Consider the following 25,028-nt stretch of genomic DNA (forward strand, 5'->3'; position numbering starts at 1 on the left):
TGCCCCGGCAACAGCGCCGCCGCCCAATCACCGCTCTTCCTTTTCCCAAGCCCCGCCCTCCCTCTGCCCTCCCTCAGCGCTCCAGCCAATCACCCGCCTCCCCCTCTCACGGCCTCACGCCCTGATTGGCCGCTCCTCCCCTCCCCGTCCCGCCCCCCAACCCCGCGCATGCGCGCTCCCCCTCCCCGCCCCACTCCTGGCACGCCCGCTTCCCGCCTCGCCTTCATTTCCCCTCACCGCGCATGCGCAGGGCCTCCCGCCCTCCCTCGGCCCCGCCCACCTCCCTCAACCTCCCACTTCCGCTCCGCTCCCCCGGCGCCATCTTAGATCCGGGGCGGCTGAGGGAAGCGATCGGCGGCGACCGGGGGGGCCCTCACCCCCCCCCCCCGCGGCCTCTCCCCGGGGGGATGGCGCCGATTTAACGGCTCGGGGGGGCCCCCCTGAGGCTCCCCCGGGGGGGTTGGGTTTTTTTTAAAAAATTTTATTTTATTTTTTTATTCCCCCCCCCCCCCTCCTTCCCTTCCCGGCCCCGCCGCCGGTGAGGCCCAGCGGGGGCCCCTCATGGCCGCCGCCCGCCTCCCCCGGCTCCTCAGCCAGCCCTAGAGCTCCCCCTTTTCCCTTCACCCTTATTTTTGGGGTGAAATCCCGCTTTTTAGGGTAGCCCCCCCCCAGCCTCCCCCTCCCTCAAGGAGGGAGTTGGGGGGGAGGACGGAGCCCCCCCCCGGAGCTGGAGCCGCCCCCGGGGGGGGGGGGGGACGAGGGGGGCCGGGTCCCCCCCCACCGCCCGCCGTTACCGGAGCTGGAGCTGAGGGGGCGTCGGTGAGAGCGGGGGGGGGTGTCTGGACCCCTTAGTGTGGGGCAGGGGGGGTGTCTGGACCCCTTAGTGTGGGGCGGGGGGGGGGCTGGACCCCTTAGTGTGGGGCAGGGGGGGTGTCTGGACCCCTTAGTGTGGGGCAGGGGGGGTGGGGGGAAGAGTTTGGGGGGAAGAACCTGGAGGTCTGGGTCACTTGTGGGGCAGCGGGAGTTGTGGGGTGGATCTTGGAGGTCTGGGTGACTTGTGGGGCAGTGGGACTTGTGGGGTGAACCTTGGATCTCTGGCTGACTTGTGGGGCAGTGGGAGGTGTGGGGTGGATCTTGGAGGTCTGGGTCACTTGTGGGGCAGAGGCCCCACAAGTCCCCTGGGTCACTTGTGGGACAGGACCTGGGTCCCCTCTGGCACTTATGGGGCAGAGCCTGGACCCCTGAGCCCCCTGGGTCACTTGTGGGGCAGAGCCTGGACCCCTGAGCCCCCTGGGTCACTTGTGGGGCAGAGCCTGGAGGTCTGGGTCACTTGTGGGACTTATGGGGCAGAGCTTGGGTCACTTGTGGGGCAGAGCCTGAACCCCAAGCCCCCTTTTGCCGCTTATGGGGCAGAACCCGCCTCAGCCCCACGGAATCTATGGGTTCTCCCCCCCCCCAGCCGCCGCCATGCCCTCCAACGCTCGCGCGGGCAGCTTGAAGGATCCCGAAGTGGCCGAACTTTTTTTTAAAGAAGATCCCGAAAAACTTTTCGGGGACCTGCGGGAGATCGGCCACGGCAGCTTCGGGGCCGTTTATTTCGTGAGTGCCCCCTAAGTGCCCCCCAAGTCCTCCCCCTGCCCCACACATCCCTCATCCCCCTCCCCGTTTTTTCCCTCTTTCAGGCGCGCGACATGCGCACTAACGAGGTGGTGGCGATTAAGAAGATGTCTTACAGCGGGAAACAATCTAACGAGGTGAGGAGGCCGGAGGTTGGGGGGCGGACGGACCCAGATATTCGGGCCCCACGTCTCACCCCCGATTTCTGCCCCCCAGAAATGGCAGGACATCATCAAGGAGGTGAAGTTCCTGCAGAAGCTGAGACACCCCAACACTATCGAGTACAAGGGCTGTTACCTGCGGGAACACACCGCCTGGGTGAGCCTGACCCACGGATGTGGGGCGGGGGGGGTGTTGGGACCCATAGATGTGGGGCAGGGGAGGTGTTGAGGTCCGTAGGTGGGGTTTGGGGGTGTTTTGGGACCCACAGATGGGGTTTAGAGGGTGTAGGGACCCACAGTTGGGGGTCAGAGGAGGCTTTGGGACCCAGAGATGTGGGGCAGGGGGGGTGTCAGGACCCATAAATGTGGGGTGGGGGGGCGTCGGGACCCACAGATGTGGGGCAGGGGGGTGTCAGGGCTCATTGGTGGGGTTTGGGGGGCATAGGGACCCAGAGATGTGGGGCAGGGGGAGTGTCAGGACCCAGAGATGTGGGGCGGGGGCATCGGGACCCATAGATGTGGGGCAGGGGGGTGTTGAAGTGAGGTTTGGGGGTGTTTTGGGACCCACGGATGGGGTTTGGGACCCATAGATGGACTTTTGGGGGGTGTTGGGACCTGCAGCTGGGTGTCAGGGGAGCATTGGGCCCCATAGATGGGGTGTGGGACCCATAGATGTGGGGCAGGAAGAGCCTTGGGCCCCCACAGATGGGGGTCAGGGTGCAGTTGGGGGGCACAAGACCCACAGCCGGGCTCTGGGTGGGGGGAAAGCCTCAGCAGGGCCCCGTGTGGGGCAGAGGCCGCCCCACGGCCGGGTTTGGGGGGCTTTGTGTGGGGCGGGGGCCGCCCCACAAGCAAGCCGTGGGGCTGGGGGCTGCCCCACAGCGGAACTTGGGGGGTAGATGTGGGGCAGGCCCTGACGCTTCTCTACGCAGCTGGCCATGGAATACTGCTTGGGCTCGGCCTCTGACCTGCTGGAAGGTGAGTCCCGCCGCCGTGGGGCAGAGCTGTGGGGCAGAACTATGGGGCAGCGCCGTGGGGCGCCCCACGGATCCCCCCCTCACCCTTTCCGTGTCCCCCCCAGTGCACAAGAAACCGCTGCAGGAGGTGGAGATCGCCGCCATCACCCACGGGGCGCTGCAAGGCCTGGCTTACCTCCACGCCCACAACATGATCCACAGGTGCGTGCCCCACGGCTGCCCCACGGCTGCCCCACGGCTGCCCCACGGCTGCCCCACGGGCTCCGTCTGCCTCTCGTGTGCCCCACGGCGCGGCAGGTAGTCACGCTGCCCCACGGTCTGACTTGGGGTTGGGCTGCCCCGTGGCGCGTCTCGGGGGCTTTGCCTGCCCCACGGCGCGCCCCGTAGCCCACCCCAACCTCAATTCTGTCCCTCGTGTGCCCCACGGCGCGCCAGGCAGTCGCTCTGCCCCACATCTGCCCCACGTCCCATCCCTTCTCCATCATCCCGCATCCAGCTCTTTTTTCCATCTCCCCCCAGCCCCTCCCCATTTCTCTGCCCCACTGATCCTCCCCATCTCCCCCCCCCACTGATTTTTTTTCTTTTTCCCGCCCCGTTTTTCCGCCGCACAGAGACGTCAAAGCCGGCAACATCCTGCTGACGGAGCCGGGCCAGGTGAAGTTGGGGGATTTCGGCTCGGCCTCCATCGTCGCCCCCGCCAACTCCTTCGTGGGGACGCCCTATTGGTAAGGGGGGGAGCGAGCAGTGGGGAAAACACTTGTGGGGCTCAGCCCCACGGCGAGGCTCGACCCCCTGACGCTTTTTAGGATGGCGCCCGAGGTGATTTTGGCCATGGACGAGGGGCAGTACGACGGCAAAGCCGACGTCTGGTCGTTGGGCATCACCTGCATCGAGTTGGGTGAGAATTCGGGGACGGTTTGGGGCAACGGGGGGCGTGGGGGGCAGCCCTCGGCGATGTGGGGCTGCCCCACATCTCTGACCCCCAAGTTTTCGCCCCACAGCGGAAAGAAAACCACCTCTCTTCAACATGAACGCGATGAGTGCCTTATACCACATTGCGCAAAACGAGTCCCCCGTTCTCCAAGCCAGCCACTGGTGAGACGCCGCCCCCCCCCCAAAAAATATTTGGGTGCCCACGTCCCCCCCTGTCCCTCTCTCATCCCATTTTTAAACTCCCAGGTCGGAATATTTCCGGAATTTCGTGGATTCTTGCCTCCAAAAGATCCCCCCGGACCGTCCCACCTCCGACGTTCTCCTCAAGGTAGAACTTTAAGGGGGGGGGGGACCGCGAAGGTCCCGTAACTGGGGGGGGGGGGGGCGGGGGCGGCGGGTGGTCCCCAACTTCGGGGACCCCCCCAATGTCCCCCTTTGTGTCCGTCTGTCCGTCCTTCCCCCCCCCCCCCATCTCCCCCAGCACCGGTTCCTGCTGCGGGAGCGTCCCCAGAGGGTGGTGTTGGACCTGATCCAAAGGACCAAGGACGCCGTCAGGGAGTTGGACAACCTCCAGTACCGGAAAATGAAGAAAATTCTCTTCCAGGAGGCCCCCAACGGGCCGGGACCCGATCCCGGCGAGGAGGAGGAGGTGAGGAAGGGGCTTTGGCCGTCCCGTTCCCTTTTCCCCCCCGTCCCTGGGGGATATGGGACACGTCGTGGCGTCGCTGCTGTCATCTCCCGGGGGGTTCTCGGGCGCCCTCGCGGCGCGTTCTCCTGAGCTTCTTGTCGAGTTTGGGGTCTTTGCCGCCGTCGTGGTGCATCCTTGTGAACTTTTCGGGTTTTTTGGGGGCTTTTCCGGCCCCATGGCGCATTCCTATGCCCCCCCATCACCTCCTGGGGTCTTGATTGGGCTTTTTGGGGTCTTCTCCAGCCCTGTGGCACGTCCTTGTGGCCCCCCATCACCTCCTGGGGTCTTGGTTGGGCTTTTTGGGGTCTTTTCCAGCCCCGTGGCATGTCCTTGTGGCCCCTTGTCACCTCCTGGGGTCTTGGTTGGGCTTTTTGGGGTCTTCTCCAGCCCCGTGGTGCGTCCTTGTGCCGCCCCGTCACCTCCTGGAGTCTTGGTTGGGCTTTTTGGGGTCTTTTCCAGCCCCGTGGCACGTCCTTGTGGCCCCCCTGTCACCTCCTGGGGTCTTGGTTGCCCCCGTGGCATGTCCTTGTGGCCCCTTGTCACTTCCTGGGGTCTTGGTCGGGCTTTTTGGGGTCTTCTCCAGCCCCGTGGCACGTCCTTGTGGCCCCCTGTCACCTCCTGGGGTCTTGGTTGCCCTCATGACACGTTTTGGTGAACTTTTTGTCCTTTTTGGGGTCTTCTCCGCCCCTGTGGCACGTTCCTGTGGCCCACTCTCGGTTCCTGGGGTCTTGGTCACCATGGTGGCACGTTCTCACGAACGTTTTGTCCCCTTTGGGGTCTTCACCGCTGTGGGACGTCCCTGGGGTCCTAATTGTCCCCTTGGGTGCCTTGGCCAACCCGGTGGCACGTCCCTGGGGTCTTCTCCATCCTCGTGGTGCGTTCCTGGGGGTCTCGCTCGACCCAACGTCGCGTTCTCGCGACTGCCCTGTCCCTTTCGGGGTCTTCGTTGGCCTCGATGGTCCCTCTCCACCTCCTCGTCCCACCTGGCGTCCCCTCATCCCCCGTGTCACCCCCCCCCAAGTTCCACGCCGTCCTGTTGACCCTCGCGGTCCGTTTCCACGTCCTCGTTCCTCCTGTGGCCTCGTCGCCCCCCCGTGGGACATCTCAGATGTTCTCGTTGACCCTCGTGGTCCTTCCCCCGTGTCCTTGCGTCCCCTCGTTGCTCTTGTCACCTCTCCGGGGTCGCGTTGACCCCCCGTGGGACATCTCCGAGGCCCCCGGTGGTCCCGTTTCCACGTCCTCGCTCTTCCTTCGGAGCTCCCCTTGACCCCCGCGGTCCGTTCCCGCGTCCTCGTCGTCCCACCCGCGTCCCCTTGTCACCTCCCCGAGCTTCTTGTCCCCCCCCCGTGGCCTCGTCCCCGCATCCTCGTCCCACCCGGGGGTCTCCTCGTCCCACGTGTCACCTCCCTGAGGTCCCCCCCGACCCCGTTGTCCGTCCCCGTCCCCTTCCCACCCCTTCCCCGCAGGAGCCGGAGCCGTTCCTGCAGCGGGCGGGGACGGTGGGCAGCATGGAGAGCAGCCATTCGGTGCCCAGCATGTCAATCAGCGCCTCCAGCCAAAGCAGCAGCGTCAACAGTTTGGCCGACCCTTCCGAGGAAGAGGAAGAAGAGGAGGAAGAGGAAGAAGAAGAGGAAGGGCCCGAGTTGGCCATGATGCAAGAGGGCGAGCACACCGTCACCTCCAACAGCTCCGTCATCCACCGCTTGCCCGTGAGTCGCGAGAGCCGGACGGACGGGGGGATGTGGGGATGGAATTGGAAGGGTTCCCATGGGTTCCACCACCGCGGGAGAGGTCCTGAGGGCTGAGTCTGCTGTCGTGGAGGGTTTCGGGTGGGTTCTGCCGCCACAGAAAGGGTCTCGGAGGTGATTCCACCACCACGGGAAGGTCCTAGGGTGCGAATCTACCGTCGTGGAGGGTTTCAGGTGGGTTCTGCCGCCACGAAAAGGGTCTTGGAGGTGATTCCGCCACCACGGGAAGGTCCTAGGACGCAAATTTGCCATCGTGGAGGGTTTCGGATGGGTTCTGCCACCACGAAAAGGGTCTTGGAGGTGATTTCGCCACCACGGGGAAGGTCCTAGGGTCTGAATCTACCATCATAGAGGGTTTCAGATGGCTTCTGCCACCACAAGAAGGTTCTCAGACGTGGTTCCACCACCGTGAAAAGCTTTTGGGATGGTTGCACCACTATAGAGAGGTCTTGAGGTGTGAATCCACTGTTGTAGAGAGCTTTGGTTGGGTTCTACCCTCACAAGAAGGTTCTGAGAGGTGGTTCCACCACGATCAGGGGCTTTTGGGGTGGTTCCACCAATGTAGGGAGGTCCTGAGGGCTGAGTCGACCGTTGTAGAGGGTTTCGGATGGGTTCTGCCGCCACGAAAAGCGTCTCGGAGGTGATTCTGTCACCATGGGAAGGTGCTAGGGTCCGAATCTACCATCATAGAGGGTTTCAGATGGGTTCTGCCACCACAAGAAGGTTCTGAGAGGTGGTTCCACCACCATAAGAAGGTCTTGAGGTGTGAATCCATCGTCGTAGAGAGTTTTGGGTGGGTTCTACCACCACGAGAAGGTTCTGAGAGGTGGTTCCACCACCGTAGGGAGGCCCTGAGGGCTGAGTCTGCCATCGTAGAGCGTTTCGGATGGGTTCTGCTGCCACGAAAAGGGTCTCGGAGGTGGTTCCACCACTTAAAAAAAGTTTTTGGGGTGGTTCCACTACCATAAGAAAGTCTTGAGGTGCGAATGCACCATCGTAGAGAGCTTTGGATGGGATCTACCACCACGAGAAGGTTCTGAGAGGTGGTTCCACCACCGTAAAGAGATTTTGGGGTGGTTCCACCACTGTAGGGAGGTCCTGAGGGGTGAATCCACCATCGTAGAGGGTTTCGGATGGGTTCTGCAGCCACAAAAAGGGTCTCGGAGGTGATTCTGCCACCACGGGAAGGTCCTAGGGTCTGAATCTACCGTTGTGGAGGGTTTCGGATGGGTTCTGCCACCACAAGAAGGTTCTCGGAGGTGGTTCCACCGCTGTAAAGAGCTTTTGGGGTGGTTCCACCACTATAGAGGGGTCTTGAGATGTGAATCCACCATCGTAGAAAGCTTTGGATGGGTTCTACCACCACGAGAAGGTTCCGAGAGGTGGTTCCACCACGATCAGGGGCTTTTGGGGTGGTTGCACCACCGTAGGGAGGTGTTGAGGGCTGAGTCCACCATCGTAGAGGGTTTTGGATGGTTCTACCGCCACGAGAAGGGTCCTGGAGGTGGTTCCACCACCGTAGAGAGATCTAGAAGTGTGAATCCGCCATCGTAGAGAGCTTTGGATGGGTTCTACCACCACGAGAAGGTTCTGAGAGGTGGTTCCACCACCGTCAGGAGGTTTTGGGGTGGTTCTGCCACCGTAGGGAGGTCCTGAGGGGTGAGTCCACCATCGCAGAGGGCTTTGGATGGTTCTCCCACCACGAGAAGGTTCCGAGAGGGGGTCCCACCACCCCGGAGGGCTTCTGGGGCGGTTGCGCCGCTGTGAGGAGTTTCTGGGGTGGTTTCACCACGGTAGAGAGATCTTAACGAGCGAGGCCGCCACTAACGAAGGGTTCTGATGGGTTCCAGCGCTGCAGGGAGGTCCTGAGGCGGCCCACCACCCTGGGGAGACCCCGTTGTGGGCTCCCACCACGATGGTGAGGTCCCGTTGGGCTCCCACCACGACGGGGAGGTCCCATCGCAATGGGAAGATCCCAGTGGGGTCCCACCATGTTGGGAACATCCCGATGGGCTCCCACCACGACGGGGACGTCCCAACGGGGTCCCACCACCCCAGAAAGACATCGACGTAGCTCCCACCATGACGGGGACAGCCCATTTCAATGGGAAGGTCCCGACGTGGCTCCCACTACGTCAGGGACGTCCCGATGGGGTCCCACCATGACAGGGAGGTCCCATCGCAATGGGAAGGTCCCAATGGGGTCCCACCATGATGGGGACGTCCTGACGGGGTCCTACCATGTCAGGAACGTCCCGATGGGGTCGTACCACCACAGAAAGGCATCAATGTGGCTCCCACCGTGACAGGGACATCCCGTTGGGCTCCCACCATGATGGGGACGTCCTATTTCAATGGGAAGGTCCCATTGGGCTCCCACCGCGACAGGGAGGTCCCATCACAATGGGAAGGTCCCAGTGGGGTCCTACCATGTCGGGAACATCCTGGTGGGGTCCCACCACCACAGAGAGACACCGACGTGGGTCCCACCGCGATGGGGATGTCCCGATGGGGTCCCACCACGATGGGGACGTCCCATTGCAATGGGAAGGTCCCAGTGGGGTCCCGCCATGTCGGGAACATCCCGATGGGGTCCCACCACCAGAGAGAGACACCGACGTGGGTCCCACCGCGATGGGGATGTCCTGATGGCCTCCCACCATGACAGGGAGGTCCCATCGCAATGGGAAGGTTCCAGTGGGGTCCCACCATGTTGGGGACGTCCCGATGGGGTCCCACCGTGACAGGGACATCCCATGGCAATGGGAAGGTCCCAACGTGGCTCCCACCATGTCAGGGACGTCCCGATGGGTTCCCACCATGTGGGGAAACATCCCGATGGGCTCCCACCACCACAGAAAGACATCAACGTGTCTCCCACTGTGACAGGGACGTCCCGATGGGGTCCCACCACAACAGGGACGTCCCATCGCAATGGGAAGGTCCCGTTGGGGTCCCGCCATGTCGGGAATATCCCGATGGGGTCCCACCACTACAAAAAGACGTCAACGTGGCTCCCACCACGATGGGGACGTCCCGATGGGCTCCCACCACAACGACAGACCCCCCCCCCTTAACGACAATTCCCCGATGTCTTCCAGCCTCCCGACGGCCTCTACGACGCTCCCCCTTCCCCTTCTCCCCCTCCCCTCCTCCCTCCCCCCCCTCCCCCGCCCCCCCCCTCCCCCGCCGCCCCCGCCCCGCCGCCGCCCTTCCCCCCGCCCTCCCCTCCCCCACCACTTCTCCACCATCCGGACGGCTTCGCTGGTGACCCGGCAGCAACGGGCGCGGGAGCGGGAAGCGGCGCTGCGGGAGCAGCTCAGCGGTTACCAACGGATGCGCCGGCAGCACCAGAAGCAGCTCCTGGGGTTGGAGAACCGCCTCCGCGCCGAGCTGGCCGACCACCAGCTCCGCCTCGACCGCGAGCTGGAGAACCAGCGCCTGGCCGCCGCCGCCGAGGCCGACAAGCTGGCCAGGAGGCACCAGGCCATCTTCGAGAAGGAGGTGGGCGGGGCTGAGGGGGTGGGAGGGGCTTGGGTGGGGCTTGGGAGGGAGGGTGGGGTGGGGTGGGGTTGGGGACCACCACCCTGGAGAACGTCCAGGTAGGTGGAAGGCAGCGGGGTGGCTTTAAGAAGGAAAAGGGTGGGGCTAAAGGAGGTGGGAGGGGCTTGGGAGGGTGGGGTTAGGCGGGTGGGGCTTGGGAGGGAGGGTGGGGTTGAGTGGGCGGGGCTTGGGAGGGAGGGTGGGGTTGGGGACCACCACCCTGGAGAATGTCCAGGTAGGTGGAAGGCAGCGGGGTGGTTTTAAGAAGAAAAAGGGAGGGGCTAAAGGAGGTGGGAGGGGCTTGGGAGGGTGGGGTTGGGCGGGCGGGGCTTGGGAGGGAGGGTGGGGTTGGGGACCACCACCCTGGAGAATGTCAAGGTAGGTGGAAGGCAGCGGGGTGGTTTTAAGAAGAAAAAGGGAGGGGCTAAAGGAGGTGGGAGGGGCTTGGGAGGGTGGGGTTAGGCGGGTGGGGCTTGGGAGGGAGGGTGGGGTTGAGTGGGAGGGGCTTGGGAGGGAGGGTGGGGTTGGGGACCACCACCCTGGAGAACGTCCAGGTAGGTGGGAGGCAGCGGGGTGGCTTTAAGAAGGAAAAGGGTGGAGCTAAAGGAGGTGGGAGGGGCTTGGGAGGGAGGGTGGGGTTGGGTGGGCAGGGCTTGGGAGGGAGGGTGGGGTTGAGTGGGAGGGGCTTGGGAGGGAGGGTGGGGTTGGGGACCACCACCCTGGAGAATGTCAAGGTAGGTGGGAGGCAGCGGGGTGGTTTTAAGAAGAAAAAGGGAGGGGCTAAAGGAGGTGGGAGGGGCTTGGGAGGGTGGGGTTGGGCGGGCGGGGCTTGGGAGGGAGGGTGGGGTTGGGGACCACCACCCTCGAGAACATTGAGGTAGGTGGGAGGTAGTGGGGTGGCTTTAAGAAGGAAAAGGGTGGGGCTAAAGGAGGTGGGAGGGGCTTGGGAGGGTGGGGTTAGGCGGGTGGGGCTTGGGAGGGAGGGTGGGGTTGAGTGGGAGGGGCTTGAGAGGGAGGGTGGGGTTGGGGACCACCACCCTGGAGAATGTCCAGGTAGGTGGAAGGCAGCGGGGTGGCTTTAAGAAGGAAAGGGGAGGGGCTAAAGGAGGTGGGAGGGGCTTGGGAGGGTGGGGTTGGGCGGGTGGGGCTTCGGAGGGAGGGTGGGGTTGGGGACCACCACCCTCAAGAACATTGAGGTAGGTGGGAGGTAGTGGGGTGGCTTTAAGAAGAAAGGGGGTGGGGCTAAAGGGGGTGGGAGGGGCTTGGGAGGGTGGGGTTGGGTGGGAGGGGCTTGGCAGGGTGTGGCAGGTTGGGAGGGGCTTGAGGGTTCCGGGTGGGGGTTTAGGGGGCTGAGCAAGAGCTGGGGGCAGGATTGGGGGGGCGGAGCTGGAGCTGGGGCGGGGATCCGGGGGTGGGGCCACACCCTGGTGGGTGGGGCCACACCCTCAGGGTGGAGTCACTGCCAGAGGCGTGTCCTAAGGCATGAGGGGGTGTGGCTAAAGATCATTAGTCTATCACTAAGTGTTACAGACGAGTGTTTTGGGTTTGGGGCTCAGTGGGCGGGACCTGTGAGGGCGTGGCTGCCCCACCCCTGACCACGCCCCAGCCCTGACCACACCCTCCCCCCTCCTCAGGCGAAAGTGGCGCTGGGGGAAGAGAAGAAATTCCAGCAGCACATCCTGGGCCAGCAGAAGAAGGAACTGGGCAACCTGCTGGAAGCCCAACGGCGACACTACAAACTGCGCAAGGAGCAGCTCAAAGAGGTGGGGACCCCCCAAACCCCCCTAAAACCCCCAAAAACGGGGCTGGGACCCCCAAAAACGGGGCTGGGGCCCCCCAACTCCTTCCCCAGCCCATTCCTGCGACGCTTCTCATCCCCTTCCCCATCCTTGGGTTGGGAAAACATCCACCCCCTAAACTCACCCCTGCTATTTTTCCTCTTCCTCTTCCCCCAGACCCCCCCCCCAGACCCCCAAAAATGGTGCAGAGCCCCCAGATATGGGGCTGGGACCCCCAAAAACGGGGCAGGGACCCCCGAACTCCTTCCCCAGCCCATCTTTGCTACGATTCTCACCCCCTTCCCCATCCTTCGGTTGGGAAAACACCCCCTAAACTCATCCCTGCTATTTTTCCTCTTCCTCTTTCCCCAAACCCCCCCAAAACCCCCCCAGACCCCCAAATACGGGGCTGGGACCCCCAAAAACAGGGCTGGGACCCCCCAACTCCTTCCCCTATCTGTCCTTGCTACAATTCTCATCCCCTTCCCCATCCTTGGGTTGGGAAAACATCCACCCCCAAACTCACTGCTGCTATTTTTCCTCTTCCTCTTCCCCCAAACCACCTCAAACACCCCCCCAGACCCCCAAAAATGGGGCCAGAGCCCCCAAAAATGGGGCTGGGACCCCCAAAAACGGGGCGGGGACCCCCGAACTCCTCCTTGCTACGATTCTCACGCCCTTCCCCATTTTTGGGTTGGGAAAACACCCCCTAAACTCACCCCTGCTATTTTTCCTCTTCCTCTTTCCCCAAACCCCCCCAAAACCCCCCCAGACCCCCAAATACGGGGCTGGGACCCCCAAAAACAGGGCTGGGACCCCCCAACTCCTTCCCCTATCCGTCGTTGCTACAATTCTCATCCCCTTCCCCATCCTTGGGTTGGGAAAACATCCACCCCCAAACTCACTGCTGCTATTTTTCCTCTTCCTCTTCCCCCAAACCACCTCAAACACCCCCCCAGACCCCCAAAAATGGGGCCAGAGCCCCCAAAAATGGGGCTGGGACCCCCAGAAACGGGGCGGGGACCCCCGAACTCCTTCCCCAGCCCATCCTTGCTACGATTCTCACCCCCTTCCCCATCCTTCGGTTGGGAAAACACCCCCTAAACTCATCCCTGCTATTTTTCCTCTTCCTCTTTCCCCAAACCCCCCCAAAACCCCCCCAGACCCCCAAATACGGGGCTGGGACCCCCAAAAACAGGGCTGGGACCCCCCAACTCCTTCCCCTATCTGTCCTTGCTACAATTCTCATCCCCTTCCCCATCCTTGGGTTGGGAAAACATCCACCCCCAAACTCACTGCTGCTATTTTTCCTCTTCCTCTTCCCCCAAACCACCTCAAACACCCCCCCAGACCCCCAAAAATGGGGCCAGAGCCCCCAAAAATGGGGCTGGGACCCCCAAAAACGGGGCGGGGACCCCCGAACTCCTCCTTGCTACGATTCTCACCCCCTTCCCCATTTTTGGGTTGGGAAAACACCCCCTAAACTCACCCCTGCTATTTTTCCTCTTCCTCTTTCCCCAAAACCCCCCCAGACCCCCAAATACGGGGCTGGGACCCCCAAAAACAGGGCTGGGACCCCCCAACTCCTTCCCCTATCCGTCGTTGCTACAATTCTCATCCCCTTCCCCATCCTTGGGTTGGGAAAACATCCACCCCCAAACTCACTGCTGCTATTTTTCCTCTTCCTCTTCCCCCAAACCACCTCAAACACCCCCCCAGACCCCCAAAAATGGGGCCAGAGCCCCCAAAAATAGGGCTGGGACCCCCAAAAACGGGGCGGGGACCCCCGAACTCCTTCCCCAGCCCATCCTTGCTACGATTCTCACGCCCTTCCCCATTTTTGGGTTGGGAAAACACCCCCTAAACTCATCCCTGCTATTTTTCCTCTTTCTCTTTCCCCAAACCACCTCAACCCCCCCCCCCCAGACCCCCAAAAATGGGGCCAGAGCCCCCAAATATGGGTCTGGGACCCCCGAACTCCTTCCCCAGCCCATCCGTGTGACACTTCTCACCCCCTTCCCCATTTTTGGGTTGGGAAAACGCTCCCTAAACTCACCTCTGCTATTTTTGCTCTTGCTTTTCCTCTTCCTTTTCCTCTTCCTCTTCCTCTTCCTCCCCGCCGGGGTTGCAGGAGCTGCAGGAAAACCCCAGCACGCCGAAGCGGGAGAAGCAGGAGTGGCTGCTGCGGCAGAAGGAGACGCTGCAGCAGCTGCAGGCGGAGGAAGAAGCCGCCCTCCTCTGCCGCCAGCGCCAGTACTTCGACCTCCAGTGCCGCCAGTATAAACGCAAAATGTTACTGGCCCGGCACAACCTCGACCAGGATCTGCTGCGGGAGGTGAGGGGGCCGGGGGGGGGGGTGGTCCTGGGGCTGCGGGGAAGGATTTGGGGGGGTCTAAGGGGGGGGTGGTAACACAAGGAAGGATTTTGGGGGGGGTTTAGGGGGTCCCTGGGGCAGTGGGGAAGGATTTTGGGGGGCTGAGGGGGTCTTTGGGGCAGGATTTGGGGGGGGTCTCGGGCTGTGGGGCAGGATTTTGGGGGTCCCTGGGGCTGTGGGGAAGGATTTTGGGGGGTCTAGGGGGTCTTTGAGTCAGAATCTGGGGGGCTTAGGGGGTCCTTGGGGCTGTGGGGCAGGATTTTGGGGGGCTGAGGGTGTCCCTGGAGCTGTAGGGAAGGATTTTGGGGGGCTTAGGGGGTCTTTGGGGCAGGATTTGGGGGGCTTAGGGCGTCCCTGGAGCTGTGGGGCAGGATTTTGGGGGGCTTAGGGGGTCTTTGGGGTGGGATTTGGGGGGCTAGGGGGGTCTTTGGGGCTGTGGGGCAGGATTTTAGGGGGCTTAGGGGGTCCCTGGAGCTGTGGGGCAGGATTTTGGGGGGTTGAGGGGGTCTTTGGGGTGGGATTTGGGGGGTCTAGAGGGTTCCTGGGGCTGTGGGGAAGGATTTTGGGGGGTCTAGGGGGTCCCTGGTGCTGTGGGGCAGGATTTTGGGGGGCTGAGGGGGTCTTTGGGGAAGGATTTGGGGGGGTCTAGAGGGTCCCTGGGGCTGTGGGGCAGGATTTTGGGGGTTTTGGGGTCTTTGGGGCAGGATTTGGGGGGTCTAGGGGGTCCCTGGGGCTGTGGGGCAGGATTTTGGGGGTCTAGGGGGTCTTTGGGACAGAATCTGGGGGCCTTAGGGGTAGGATTTTGGGGGGTTTTGGGGCTGTGGGGCTGATTTGGGTTTTTTTGGGGGGGTTGTGGGGCAGAACCTATAGCGCTATGGGTCCGGCTCCCTGGAGCAGGGCGGGGGGGGGGGGGGTTTGGGGGTGGGGGTCCGGTCCCCCCCCCCCTCCGTGGGGCAGCACCCGTGGGTCCCAGCCGCCCCCTTCCTCCTCCTCCTCCTCCTTCCTCCCGCCCCGGCTTTGCGCCGCGGGTTCCTCCGCCGGGGGTCTCGCAGGAACTGAACAAAAAGCAGACGCAGAAAGATCTGGAATGCGCCACCCTCCTCCGCCACCACGAGTCCACCCAGGAATTAGAAACTCGTCAGCTAACGACCCTCCAACGCACCCGCTCCGACCTCGCCCGCTGCCAGCACCAGACGGAACTCGCCAACCAACGGGAGTACAACCACCGCCGGCACCAAGAGCTGCGCCAAAAACACGCCGCCCAAGTCCGCCAGCAGCCCAAAAACCTCCGAGTAGGTGACGGCAGCGGCAGCGGCGCCGCGGCGGGGGGCGAGGACGGCGAAACGGGGCGGGGCGGCGGCGGCGAAAGGGCGGGGGACGGTGACTTTGGGGCGGCGGGTGGCGAAACGGGGGACGGGGAGCTCGGGAGGGCGGGGGGTGGTCGTCAAATGGAAGGCGGTGACATCAGAAGGTCGAGGGATGGCTTCGAAACGGAAGACGATGACTTCAGGAGGGCGAGGGGCGGTCTTAAAATGGAGAACGATGACATCAGAAGGTTAAGGGATGGCCTCAAAATGGAAGACGATGACCTCGGAAGGGCGAGGGGTGGTCTTAAAATGGAGAACGATGACCTGAGAAGGGCGAGGGACGGTCTTAAAATGGAAGACGATGAGCTCAGGAAGGTGAGGAAGGGCTTCAAAATGGAGGACGATGACCTCGGAAGGGCAAGGGATGGTCTTAAAATGGAAGACGATGACCTCAGAAGGGCAGGGGGTGACTTCAGAAGGGTGGACGATGACCTCAAAGTGGTGGACGATGACCTCAAAGTGGTGGACGTTGACCTCAAAGTGGTGGACGATGATTTCAAACTGGTGGACGATGACCTCAGAGTGATGGACGATGACCTCAAACTGGTGGACGATGACCTCAAACTGGTGGACGATGACTTCGAACTGGTGGACGATGACTTCGAACTGGTAGACGATGACTTCAAACTGTTGGACGATGACTTCAAACTGTTGGACGATGACCTCAAACTGGTAGACGATGACTTCAAACTGGCGGCCCATGACCCCAAAGTGGCGGCCGACGGCCTGGCGAGGGCGGGCGCCGCCAAACCGCCGAGGGGCGACCCCGGCAAAAGTCTCGGCGGCGCCGGGCGGCCCCCGTCCTTTTTCTCCCCCCCCCCTCCTCTGCGGCGCCTTGGCCTTGGCCCTCGCCCTTCGTCCCGGCTTGCCGGCCCTCCTCTTCGTCGCGGCGGCCTTTTGGGCGCAAGGCGGGGGGACGGGCGGATTGGCGCCGGCGGCCGAGACCGCCGCCGCCGCCTTGGCGTTGGCCTACGCCCTCTTCGGGGGGGTCGCGCCGGCCGCGGCGGCGGTGGCCGCCGGGGGGGCCGCGTTGGGTTTTTGGGGTTCGGGGGCGACGCGGCGGCGGCAACGCCGGCGGGATTGGGGGGGGCGCCCGTTTTACCTCCCCGTCGTTTTTTTGGCTTCGCAGCTTCTGGTCTCACCGTGGCTTTTCTTGCCCCTCTACCTGGTCGGCGTTTTGGCGCGGGGGGGGCTGGGGGGGTTGCCGCGCCGCCTCCACCGTTTTTGGTTACGGGGGGTTTTGGGGTTACCCCCCCCGGTTTTCCGAGCGCTTTCCCGCTTGGGTTTGGCGTCGGAGCGGGGGCTTTTCCGCCTTTTCCCCAAAACCAACAAGGGGGGGTTCAGGTCCCGCTTGCCCGTCCTTTTGCGGCGGGGGGCTCGGGGGGGGGCGCCCCCCCCTCGCCGCTGGTTGGCCGCTTTCCGGCGCCGTTTGGTGGCCCTGGGCCGCTGGTTGGCCGCTCGCTTGCCCCCCGTTTTTGGGACGGGGGGCCACGGGCGATGCCGGGGGGGCGGCCGGGAAGAAAAACCCAGCCGTATCCCCCGCCCGGCCCCCCGGCCCCTTGGGGGGGGTCCCCCAAATCGGGGGGGCAGGAACGGCAGCCGGGGGCCCCCCCCGATGCCGACGCCGATGCCGCGCCGGCGGCCGTGGAGGTGACGGTGGCCCACGGGGCCCCGGCCCCCCCCCCAATCCGCTGGGGTCAAAGACCCCCCCGCTGGGGGCGGGGACCCCCCCAATTTGGGGTCAAGGACCCCCCCTGTGGTGTTGGGGACCCCCCCTTGGGGTCAAGGACCCCCCTTTTGGTGTCGGGGACCCCCCCCTTGGGGTGAGGACCCCCCCTTTTGGGACCAAGGACCCCCCTTGAGGTTGGGGACCCCCCCATATTTGGGGTCGAGGACCCCCCCTTTAGGGGTACCCCCCTTTTGAGGGAGGCGGGTCCCCCCCAAAAAAAAGCTTTAAGGACCCCCCCAAGGGGTAGAAGACCCCCCCAAAGATTTGGGGTCCCCCCAAGGGTGCCAGACCCCCCCCAGGATTTGGGGTCCCCCCCAAGGGGTATAAGACCCCCCCAAAAAAATTGGGGTCCCCCCAGGGTGTAGGATCCCCCCAGGATTTGGGGTCCCCCGCAAGGGGTGTAAGACCCCCCCAAATTTTGGGGTCCCCCACCAGAATCGCTCGATCCTTGGGGTCCCCCCCGCGCTGCTCCTATTTATTGATGGGGGGGGGGGTGTTTTGGGGGGAATTTGTTGCTTTTCCATCAATTTTTTGGTTTTTTTTCTTGCGTTCGTTTATTTGTTCTATTATAATTTTATTTGATTCTGGTTTTTTTTTTTTGTGTTATTTGACTTTTTTTTTTTTTCTCCTTTGCTTTAATTATTTTATTTTAAATATATTATTTAAAAAAAAAAAAACAAAAACCGATCACCCTTTTCAGTTTTTCTGGGTTTTTATTTGCTTTTTTGGGGGGTGGGGGGGTCACCCATGGGTGCTGGGGGTCCAGTGGGGGGGGGTGTCACCCTGGGGTTGGGGGTCACCCTATGGGTGGTGGGATGTAGTAGAAGGTGGGGGGGGGGTCACCTGATGGGTGCTAGGGGGGGTCACCTCATCATTGGGGGGGTCACCCCATCAGGGGGGGTCACCCAATGGGTGCTGGGGGGGTCACCCTATGATTGGGGGGGGGGGTCACCCTATGGGTGCTGGACCTCCATGAGGTGACCCAAGGGTTGGTGGGACGCGACGGGAGGGGGTCACCCATGGGTGGGGGTGCAAGGAGGCGTGGTTGGGGGGTCGTCCCACGGGTGGGTGGGGTCACCCGTGGGTGGGGGGCTGTGTTGGGCGTGCCCCCCCCCCAAAAAATAATGGGGATGTGATGGGGTGGACGCCTCCCGGCGTGGCGAGGACGTCCAACGGGATCACCCAAGGGTTGGGTTGGGGCGGAGGCGGGCTGGGCGGGCTGAAGGGTGTGTCCTGGCTGGGTGTGGCAGGGAGGGGCGTGGTCGCTGACCCCGCCCCCCTCCCTTCTCTCGCGGCCCCCCCGCAGTCCAAGGAGCTGCAGATCAAGAAGCAGTTCCAGGACACGTGCAAGATCCAGACGCGGCAGTACAAGGCGCTGCGCAGCCACCTCCTGGAGAGCACGGCCAAGAGCCAGCACAAAGCCCTCCTCAAGCGCCTCAAGGACGAGCAGACCCGCAAGTTGGCCGCCCTGGCCGAGCAGTATGACCACAGCATCAACGAGATGCTCTCCACCCAGGCCGTAGGTCGTTAACGCCCTCCTAAACGAGGCGGGGGGGGAGGGGAGGGAAGTTAACGGGGATGGGGTGGAGGTTGGGGGTGTGGGGAAGGCGGTGGAGACCCGACGGGGGTCGAGAGGTGCGTGGGGGGCCCAGTGGGGACCCAACGGGGGTCAGGAGATGCGTAGGGAACCCCACGGGGACCCAACGGGGACCAAAGGGGTCCAAGAGATGTGTGGGGACCCCAAGGGAGACCCAACGGGTCTGATAGGGGTCAAGAAATGCATAGGGCACCCAACGGGGGCCAAGAGATGTGTGAGGAACCCAAGGGAGACCCAATGGGAGTCAAGAGATGCACAGGGAACCCAACGGGAACCCATCGAGGTCCAACAGATGCGTAGGGAACCTAAGGGAGATTCAACATGTCTAGTAGGGGTCAAGAAATGTGTAGGGAACCCAACGGGGGCCAAGAGATGCGTAGGGAACCCAACGGGTCTAACCGGGGTCAAGAGATGCGTAGGGAACCCCACGGGGACCCAACGGGGACCAAAGGGGTCCAAGAGATGTGTGGGGACCCCAAGGGAGACCCAACGGGTCTGATAGGGGTCAAGAAATGCATAGGGCACCCAACGGGGGCCAAGAGATGTGTGAGGAACCCAAGGGAGACCCAACGGGGGTCAAGAGATGCACGGGGAACCCAACAGGGACTCAGGGGGGCCAAGAGATGCATGGGGAACCCAAGGGAGACCCAGTGGGAGTCAAGAGATGCGCAGGGAACCCAACAGGGGCCAAGAAATGTGTAGGGAACCCAACAGGGACTAAACGAGGGTCAAGAGATGCGTAGGGAACCCAGTGCGGACCAAAGGGGTCCAAGAGATGTGTAGGGAACCCAGTGGAGACCCAACGGGAGCCAAGAGATGCGTGGGGAACCCAACAGATCTAACCAGGGTCAAGAAATGCGTAGGGAACCCAAGGAAGACCCAGTGGGGGTCAGGAGATGCGTAGGGAGCCCAATGGGGACTCAACGGGGGCCAAGAGATGTGTGGGGAACCCAAGGGAGACCCAACGGGGGTCAAGAGATACGTAGGGAACCCAGTGGGGACCCAACAGGGGTTGAGAGGTTTGGGGAACCCAGTGGAGACCCAGTGGGGGTCAAGAGATGCGTAGAGAACCCAAGGGAGACTCAACGGGTCTAATATGGGTCAAGAAATGCGTAGGGGAGCCAACGGGGGTCAAGAGATGTGTAAGGAACCAGGTGGAGACCCAACAGGGGTCAAGAAATGCGTAGGGCACCCAACAGGGACTCAACGAGGGCCAAGAGATGTGTGGGGAACCCAAGGGAGACCCAAGAGGGGTCAAGAGATGTGTAAGGAATCCGGTGGAGACCCAATGGGGGTTAAAAGATGCGTAGGGAACCCAACGGGTCTAACCGGGGTCAAGAGATGCATAGGGAACCCCATGGGGACCCAACGGGGACCAAAGGGGTCCAAGAGATGTGTGGGGACCCCAAGGGAGACCCAACGGGTCTGATAGGGGTCAAGAAATGCATAGGGCACCCAACGGGGGCCAAGAGATGTGTGAGGAACCCAAGGGAGACCCAACGGGGGTCAAGAGATGCATGGGGAACCCAACAGGGACTCAGGGGGGCCAAGAGATGCGTGGGGAACCCAAGGGAGACCCAGTGGGAGTCAAGAGATGCGCAGGGAACCCAACGGGGGCCAAGAAATGTGTAGGGAACCCAACAGGGACTAAACGAGGGTCAAGAGATGCGTAGGGAACCCAGTGGGGACCAAAGGGGTCCAAGAGATGTGTAGGGAACCCAGTGGAGACCCAACGGGAGCCAAGAGATGCGTGGGGAACCCAACAGATCTAACCAGGGTCAAGAAATGCGTAGGGAACCCAAGGAAGACCCAGTGGGGGTCAGGAGATGCGTAGGGAGCCCAATGGGGACTCAACGGGGGCCAAGAGATGTGTGGGGAACCCAAGGGAGACCCAACGGGGGTCAAGAGATACGTAGGGAACCCAGTGGGGACCCAACAGGGGTTGAGAGGTTTGGGGAACCCAGTGGAGACCCAGTGGGGGTCAAGAGATGCGTAGAGAACCCAAGGGAGACTCAACGGGTCTAATATGGGTCAAGAAATGCGTAGGGGAGCCAACGGGGGTCAAGAGATGTGTAAGGAACCAGGTGGAGACCCAACAGGGGTCAAGAAATGCGTAGGGCACCCAACAGGGACTCAACGAGGGCCAAGAAATGTGTAGGGAGCCCAAGGGAGACCCAAAAGGGTCCAAGAGTTGTGTAGGGAACCCAACAGGGGCCAAGAGATGTGTGGGGAACCCAAGGGAGACCCAAGAGGGGTCAAGAGATGTGTAAGGAATCCGGTGGAGACCCAATGGGGGTTAAAAGATGCGTAGGGAACCCAACGGGTCTAACTGGGCTCAAGAGATGCGTAGGGAACCCAAGCGAGGACTCAATGGGGGCCAAGAGATGTGTGAGGAACCCAAGGGAGACCCAACGGGGGTCGAGCGGTGTGGGGAACCCAGTGGAGACCCAGTGGGGGTCAAGAGATGCGTAGAGAACCCAAGGGAGACTCAACGGGTCGAATAGGGGTCAAGAAATGCGTAGGGGACCCAATGGGGGTCAAGAGATGTGTAAGGAACGCGGTGGAGACCCAGTGGTGGTCAAAAGATGCGTGGGGAACCCAACGGGGACTCAACGGGGGCCAAGAGATGTGTAAGGAAACCAAGGGAGACCCAACGGGGGTCAAGAGATGCATAGGGAACCCAAAAGGGTCCAAGAAATGTGTAGGGAACCCAACAGGGACTCAACGAGGGTCAAGAGATGCGTAGGGAACCCAGTGGGGACCAAAGGGGTCCAAGAGATGTGTGGGGACCCCAAGGGAGACTCAACAGGTCTAATGGGAGTCAAGAAATGCATAGGGAACCCAACGGGGGCCAAGAGATGTGTAGGGAACCCAGTGGAGACCCAACGGGGGACAGGAGATGCGTGGGGAACCCAACAGATCTAACCGGGGTCAAGAAATGTGTAGGGAACCCAAGGAAGACCTAGTGGGGGTCAGGAGATGCGTAGGGAGCCCAACGGGGACTCAACGGGGGCCAAGAGATGTGTGGGGAACCCAAGGGAGACCCAACGGGGGTCAAAACATGCGTAGGGAACCCAACGGGGGCCAAGAAATGCGTGGGGAACCCAACAGGGACTCAACGAGGGTCAAGAGATGCGTAGGGCACCCAATGGGGACCAAAGGGGTCCAAGAGATGGGTAGGGAACCCAACGGAGACCCATCGAGATCCAACAGATGCGTAGGGAACCCAAGGGAGATTCAACATTTTTAATAGGGGTCAAGAAATGCGTAGGGAACCCAACGGGGACCCAACGGGGGTCAAGAGATGCGTAGGGCACCCAATGGGGACCAAAGGGGTCCAAGAGATGCGTAGGGAACCCAACGGAGACTCAACGGGTCTAATAGAGGTCAAGAAATGTGTAGGGAACCCAACGGGGACCCAACGGCGGTCAAGAGATGGGTGGGGACCCCAACGGGTCTAACCGGGGTCAAGAGATGCGTAGGGAGACCCAACGGGGGCCAAGAAATGTGTAGGGAACCCAACGGAGAGTCAAGGGGGGTCAAGAGATGCGTAGGGAACCCAACGGAGAGTCAACGGGGGCCAAGAGATGTGTAGGGAACCCAACGGAGAGTCAAGGGGGGTCAAGAAATGTGTAGGGAACCCAACGGGTGCGTAGCGAACCCAACGGGGACCCAACGGGTCTAACGGGGACCAAAATTTGTGTGGGGAACCCAACGGGGTCCAAAATCTGTGCGGGCAACTGCCGGGGAACCCACCGGGGACCAAAACTACGGGCTGATGAGTTTTGGGGCTGGGCGGGTCACGCCTCCTCTTTCCCACCCCCCCGCCAGCTCCGATTGGACGAGACGCAAGAGGCGGAGTACCAGGTGTTGCGCCTGCAGCTGCAGCAAGAGCTGGAGCTCCTCAACGCCTACCAGAGCAAGATCAAGATGCACACGGAGGCCCAGCACGAGCGCGAGGTCAAGGAGCTGGAGCAGCGCCTGTCCCTCCGCCGCGCCCTCCTCGAGCAGCGGGTACGGGGCGGGGCTCGGCGCCCGGCGGGGCGCGGCTTTGGGGGTCCCCGAAGGGATGGGGAGGGGTTTGGGGGGCTCCCGGAAGAAGATCGAGGCGGTTCGGGGCTTTTCCGAGGGAGGTAACGGTGGTTTCGGGGCTCCCCCGAAGGGATTTGGGGCGGTTTCGGGGCTCCCCGCGGAGTTCCTGGTGGTTTTGAGGCTCCCCGTGGGGGCGTTGGGGTTCCTTCAGGGGATTTTGGGGTGTCTTGGGGCTCCCCGAATGGGATTTGGGGGATTTCAAGGCTCCTCGGAGGGAATTTGGAGGGTTTGGGGGCTCCCCGAGAACGATTGTGGTGGTTTTGAGGCTCCCCCAAAGGGATTTTGGAGGTTTCGAGGCTCTCCCAGGGGGACTTGGGGAGCGGGTGGGTCTCCCCAGTAAGAATTTTGGCAGTTTTGAGGCTCTCCCAGGGGGATTTGGGGAGGGGGTGGGTCTCCCCAAGAAGGATTTTGGCAGTTTTGAGGCTCCCCGAGGGGGATTTGGGTGGTTTTGAGGCCCCCCCCCAAGAAGGATTTTGGTACTTTTGAGGGTCCCTAAGGGAGATTTTGGTGGTTTGGGGGCTCCCCGAGGGGGATTTGGGGGATTTCAAGGCTCCTCGGAGGGAATTTGGAGGGTTTGGGGGCTCCCCGAGAAAGATTTTGGTGGTTTTGAGGCTCCCCCAAAGGGATTTTGGTGGTTTTGAGGCTCTCCCAGGGGGATTTGGGGAGGGGGTGGGTCTCCCCGAGAAGGATTTTGGCAGTTTTGAGGCTCCCCGAGAAGGTTTTTGGTGGTTTTGAGGCTCCCTGCGGGCGATTTTGGATGGGTTTGAGGCTCCCCAAGGGCAATTTTGGCAGTTTTGAGGCTCCCCGAGAAGGTTTTTGGTGGTTTTGAGGCTCCCCGGGGGAGATTTTGGTGGTTTTGAGGCTCACTGAGGGGAGTTTGGGTGGGTTTGAGGCTACCTGAGAGAGATGTTGGTGGTTTTGAGGCTCCCCAAGAAGGATTTTGGTGGTTTTGGGGCTCCCCGAGGGGGATTTGGGGGATTTTGAGGTTCCCCAAAAAGGATTTTGGTAGTTTGGAGGCTCCCCCAGGGTGATTTTGGCAGTTTCGAGGCTCCCTGGGGGCAATTTTGGTGGTTTTGAGGCTCCCCAAGGGCAATTTTGGTGGTTTCAAGGCTCCCCGAGAAGGATTTTGTTGGTTTCGAGGCTAGCTGAGGGCAATTTTGGTGCTTTTGAGGCTCCCCAAGAAGGATTTTGGTGGTTTCAAGGCTCCCTGAGGGAAATTTTGGCAGTTTTGAGGCTCCCCGAGGGCAATTTTAGGAGTTTTGAGGGTCCTCGAGAAGGATTTTGGTGCTTTTGAGGCTCCCCGAGGGATATTTGGGTGGTTTTGAGGCCCCCCCAAGAAGGATTTTGGTAGTTTCGAGGCTCCCTGTGGGAAATTTTGGTGGTTTTGAGGCTCCCCCAGGGTGATTTTGGTGGTTTTGAGGCTCCCTGAGGGCAATTTCAGTGGTTTTGAGGCTCCCTGAGAAGGATTTTGTGGGTTTTGAGGCTGCCTGAGAGGGATTTTGGTGGTTTCGAGGCTCCCCCAGAAGGATTTTGGTAGTTTCGAGGCTCCCCAGGGGAAATTTTGGTGGTTTCGAGGCTCCCCGAGGGCAATTTTAGCAGTTTCAAGGGTCCCCGAGAAGGATTTTGGTGGTTTTGAGGCTTTCTGAGAGGGATTTTGGTGGTTTCGAGGCTCCCCGAGAAGGATTTTGGTGGTTTCGAGGCTCCCCGAGTGAAATTTTGGCGGTTTCGAGGCTCCCCGAGGGAAATTTTGGCCGTTTCGAGGCTCCCCGAGGGCGATTTTAGCGGTTTCGAGGCTCCCTGAGAAGGGTTTTGGTGATTTTGAGGCTTTCTGAGAGGGATTTTGGTGGTTTCGAGGCTCCCCGAGAAGGATGTTGGCGGTTTCGAGGCTCCCCGAGTGAAATTTTGGCCGTTTCGAGGCTCCCCGAGGGCGATTTTGTGGGTTTCGAGGCTCCCCGGGGGCGATTTCGGCGTTTTCGCGCCTCCCCGCTGCTCTCCTCCCGCGCCCCCACCGTTTATTTTCGGGGGGGGTGGGTGGGGGGGGCGTTGCCCGTTCCCCCCACGCCCCGCCCCGCCCCCCGCAGATCGAAGAGGAGATGCTGGCCCTGCAGGCGGAACGTTCCGAGCGGATCCGGAACCTTCTGGAGCGCCACGCCCGCGAGATCGAGGCCTTCGACGCCGAGAGCCTCCGCCTGGGGTTCAGCGGGATGGCGCTGGGGGGGCTGCCCCCCCCGGCCCCGCCCCCTGCCCTGCCCCCCCCGTCCCGCCCCGTCCCCCGCAGCGGCTCCCATTGGACGCACGCCCCGCCCTGACGCCCGGCGGCAGCCCCTCCCCCTCCTGCCCCCGCCCCCGCCCCCTCCCCCTGCGGCCACCCCTCCCCCACTATCGTACGGGGCGGGGGGCGGGGGGGGAGGGGCGGGCCCCCGC

The 25,028-nt window shown here is 62.3% G+C and overlaps 1 protein-coding gene and 1 long non-coding RNA gene across 2 annotated transcripts; both read left to right on the forward strand.

The window, feature by feature from the left end:
* The first annotated feature begins 314 nt into the window (after positions 1-314).
* On the forward strand, positions 315-24,928 carry LOC138683039 (serine/threonine-protein kinase TAO2-like). Its single transcript, XM_069774559.1, is given in 20 exon segments — positions 315-819; positions 1,460-1,599; positions 1,683-1,754; positions 1,834-1,935; positions 2,711-2,756; positions 2,860-2,956; positions 3,367-3,480; positions 3,562-3,653; positions 3,757-3,850; positions 3,935-4,016; positions 4,170-4,337; positions 5,843-6,085; positions 9,226-9,318; positions 9,320-9,628; positions 11,302-11,430; positions 13,577-13,780; positions 14,872-15,111; positions 18,222-18,434; positions 22,344-22,526; positions 24,686-24,928. Coding segments are annotated over 19 exon segments (2,841 nt in total). The 5' UTR covers positions 315-819; positions 1,460-1,467; the 3' UTR covers positions 24,914-24,928.
* LOC138683038 (uncharacterized) lies at positions 17,157-17,610 on the forward strand. Its single transcript, XR_011322795.1, has 2 exons — positions 17,157-17,274; positions 17,312-17,610. It is a non-coding gene; the product is annotated as an uncharacterized lncRNA (long non-coding RNA).
* Positions 24,929-25,028: the final 100 nt, after the last annotated feature.

This window comes from Haliaeetus albicilla, chromosome 30, assembly GCF_947461875.1.
Source record: "Haliaeetus albicilla chromosome 30, bHalAlb1.1, whole genome shotgun sequence".
NCBI classification, from domain to species: domain Eukaryota; kingdom Metazoa; phylum Chordata; class Aves; order Accipitriformes; family Accipitridae; genus Haliaeetus; species Haliaeetus albicilla.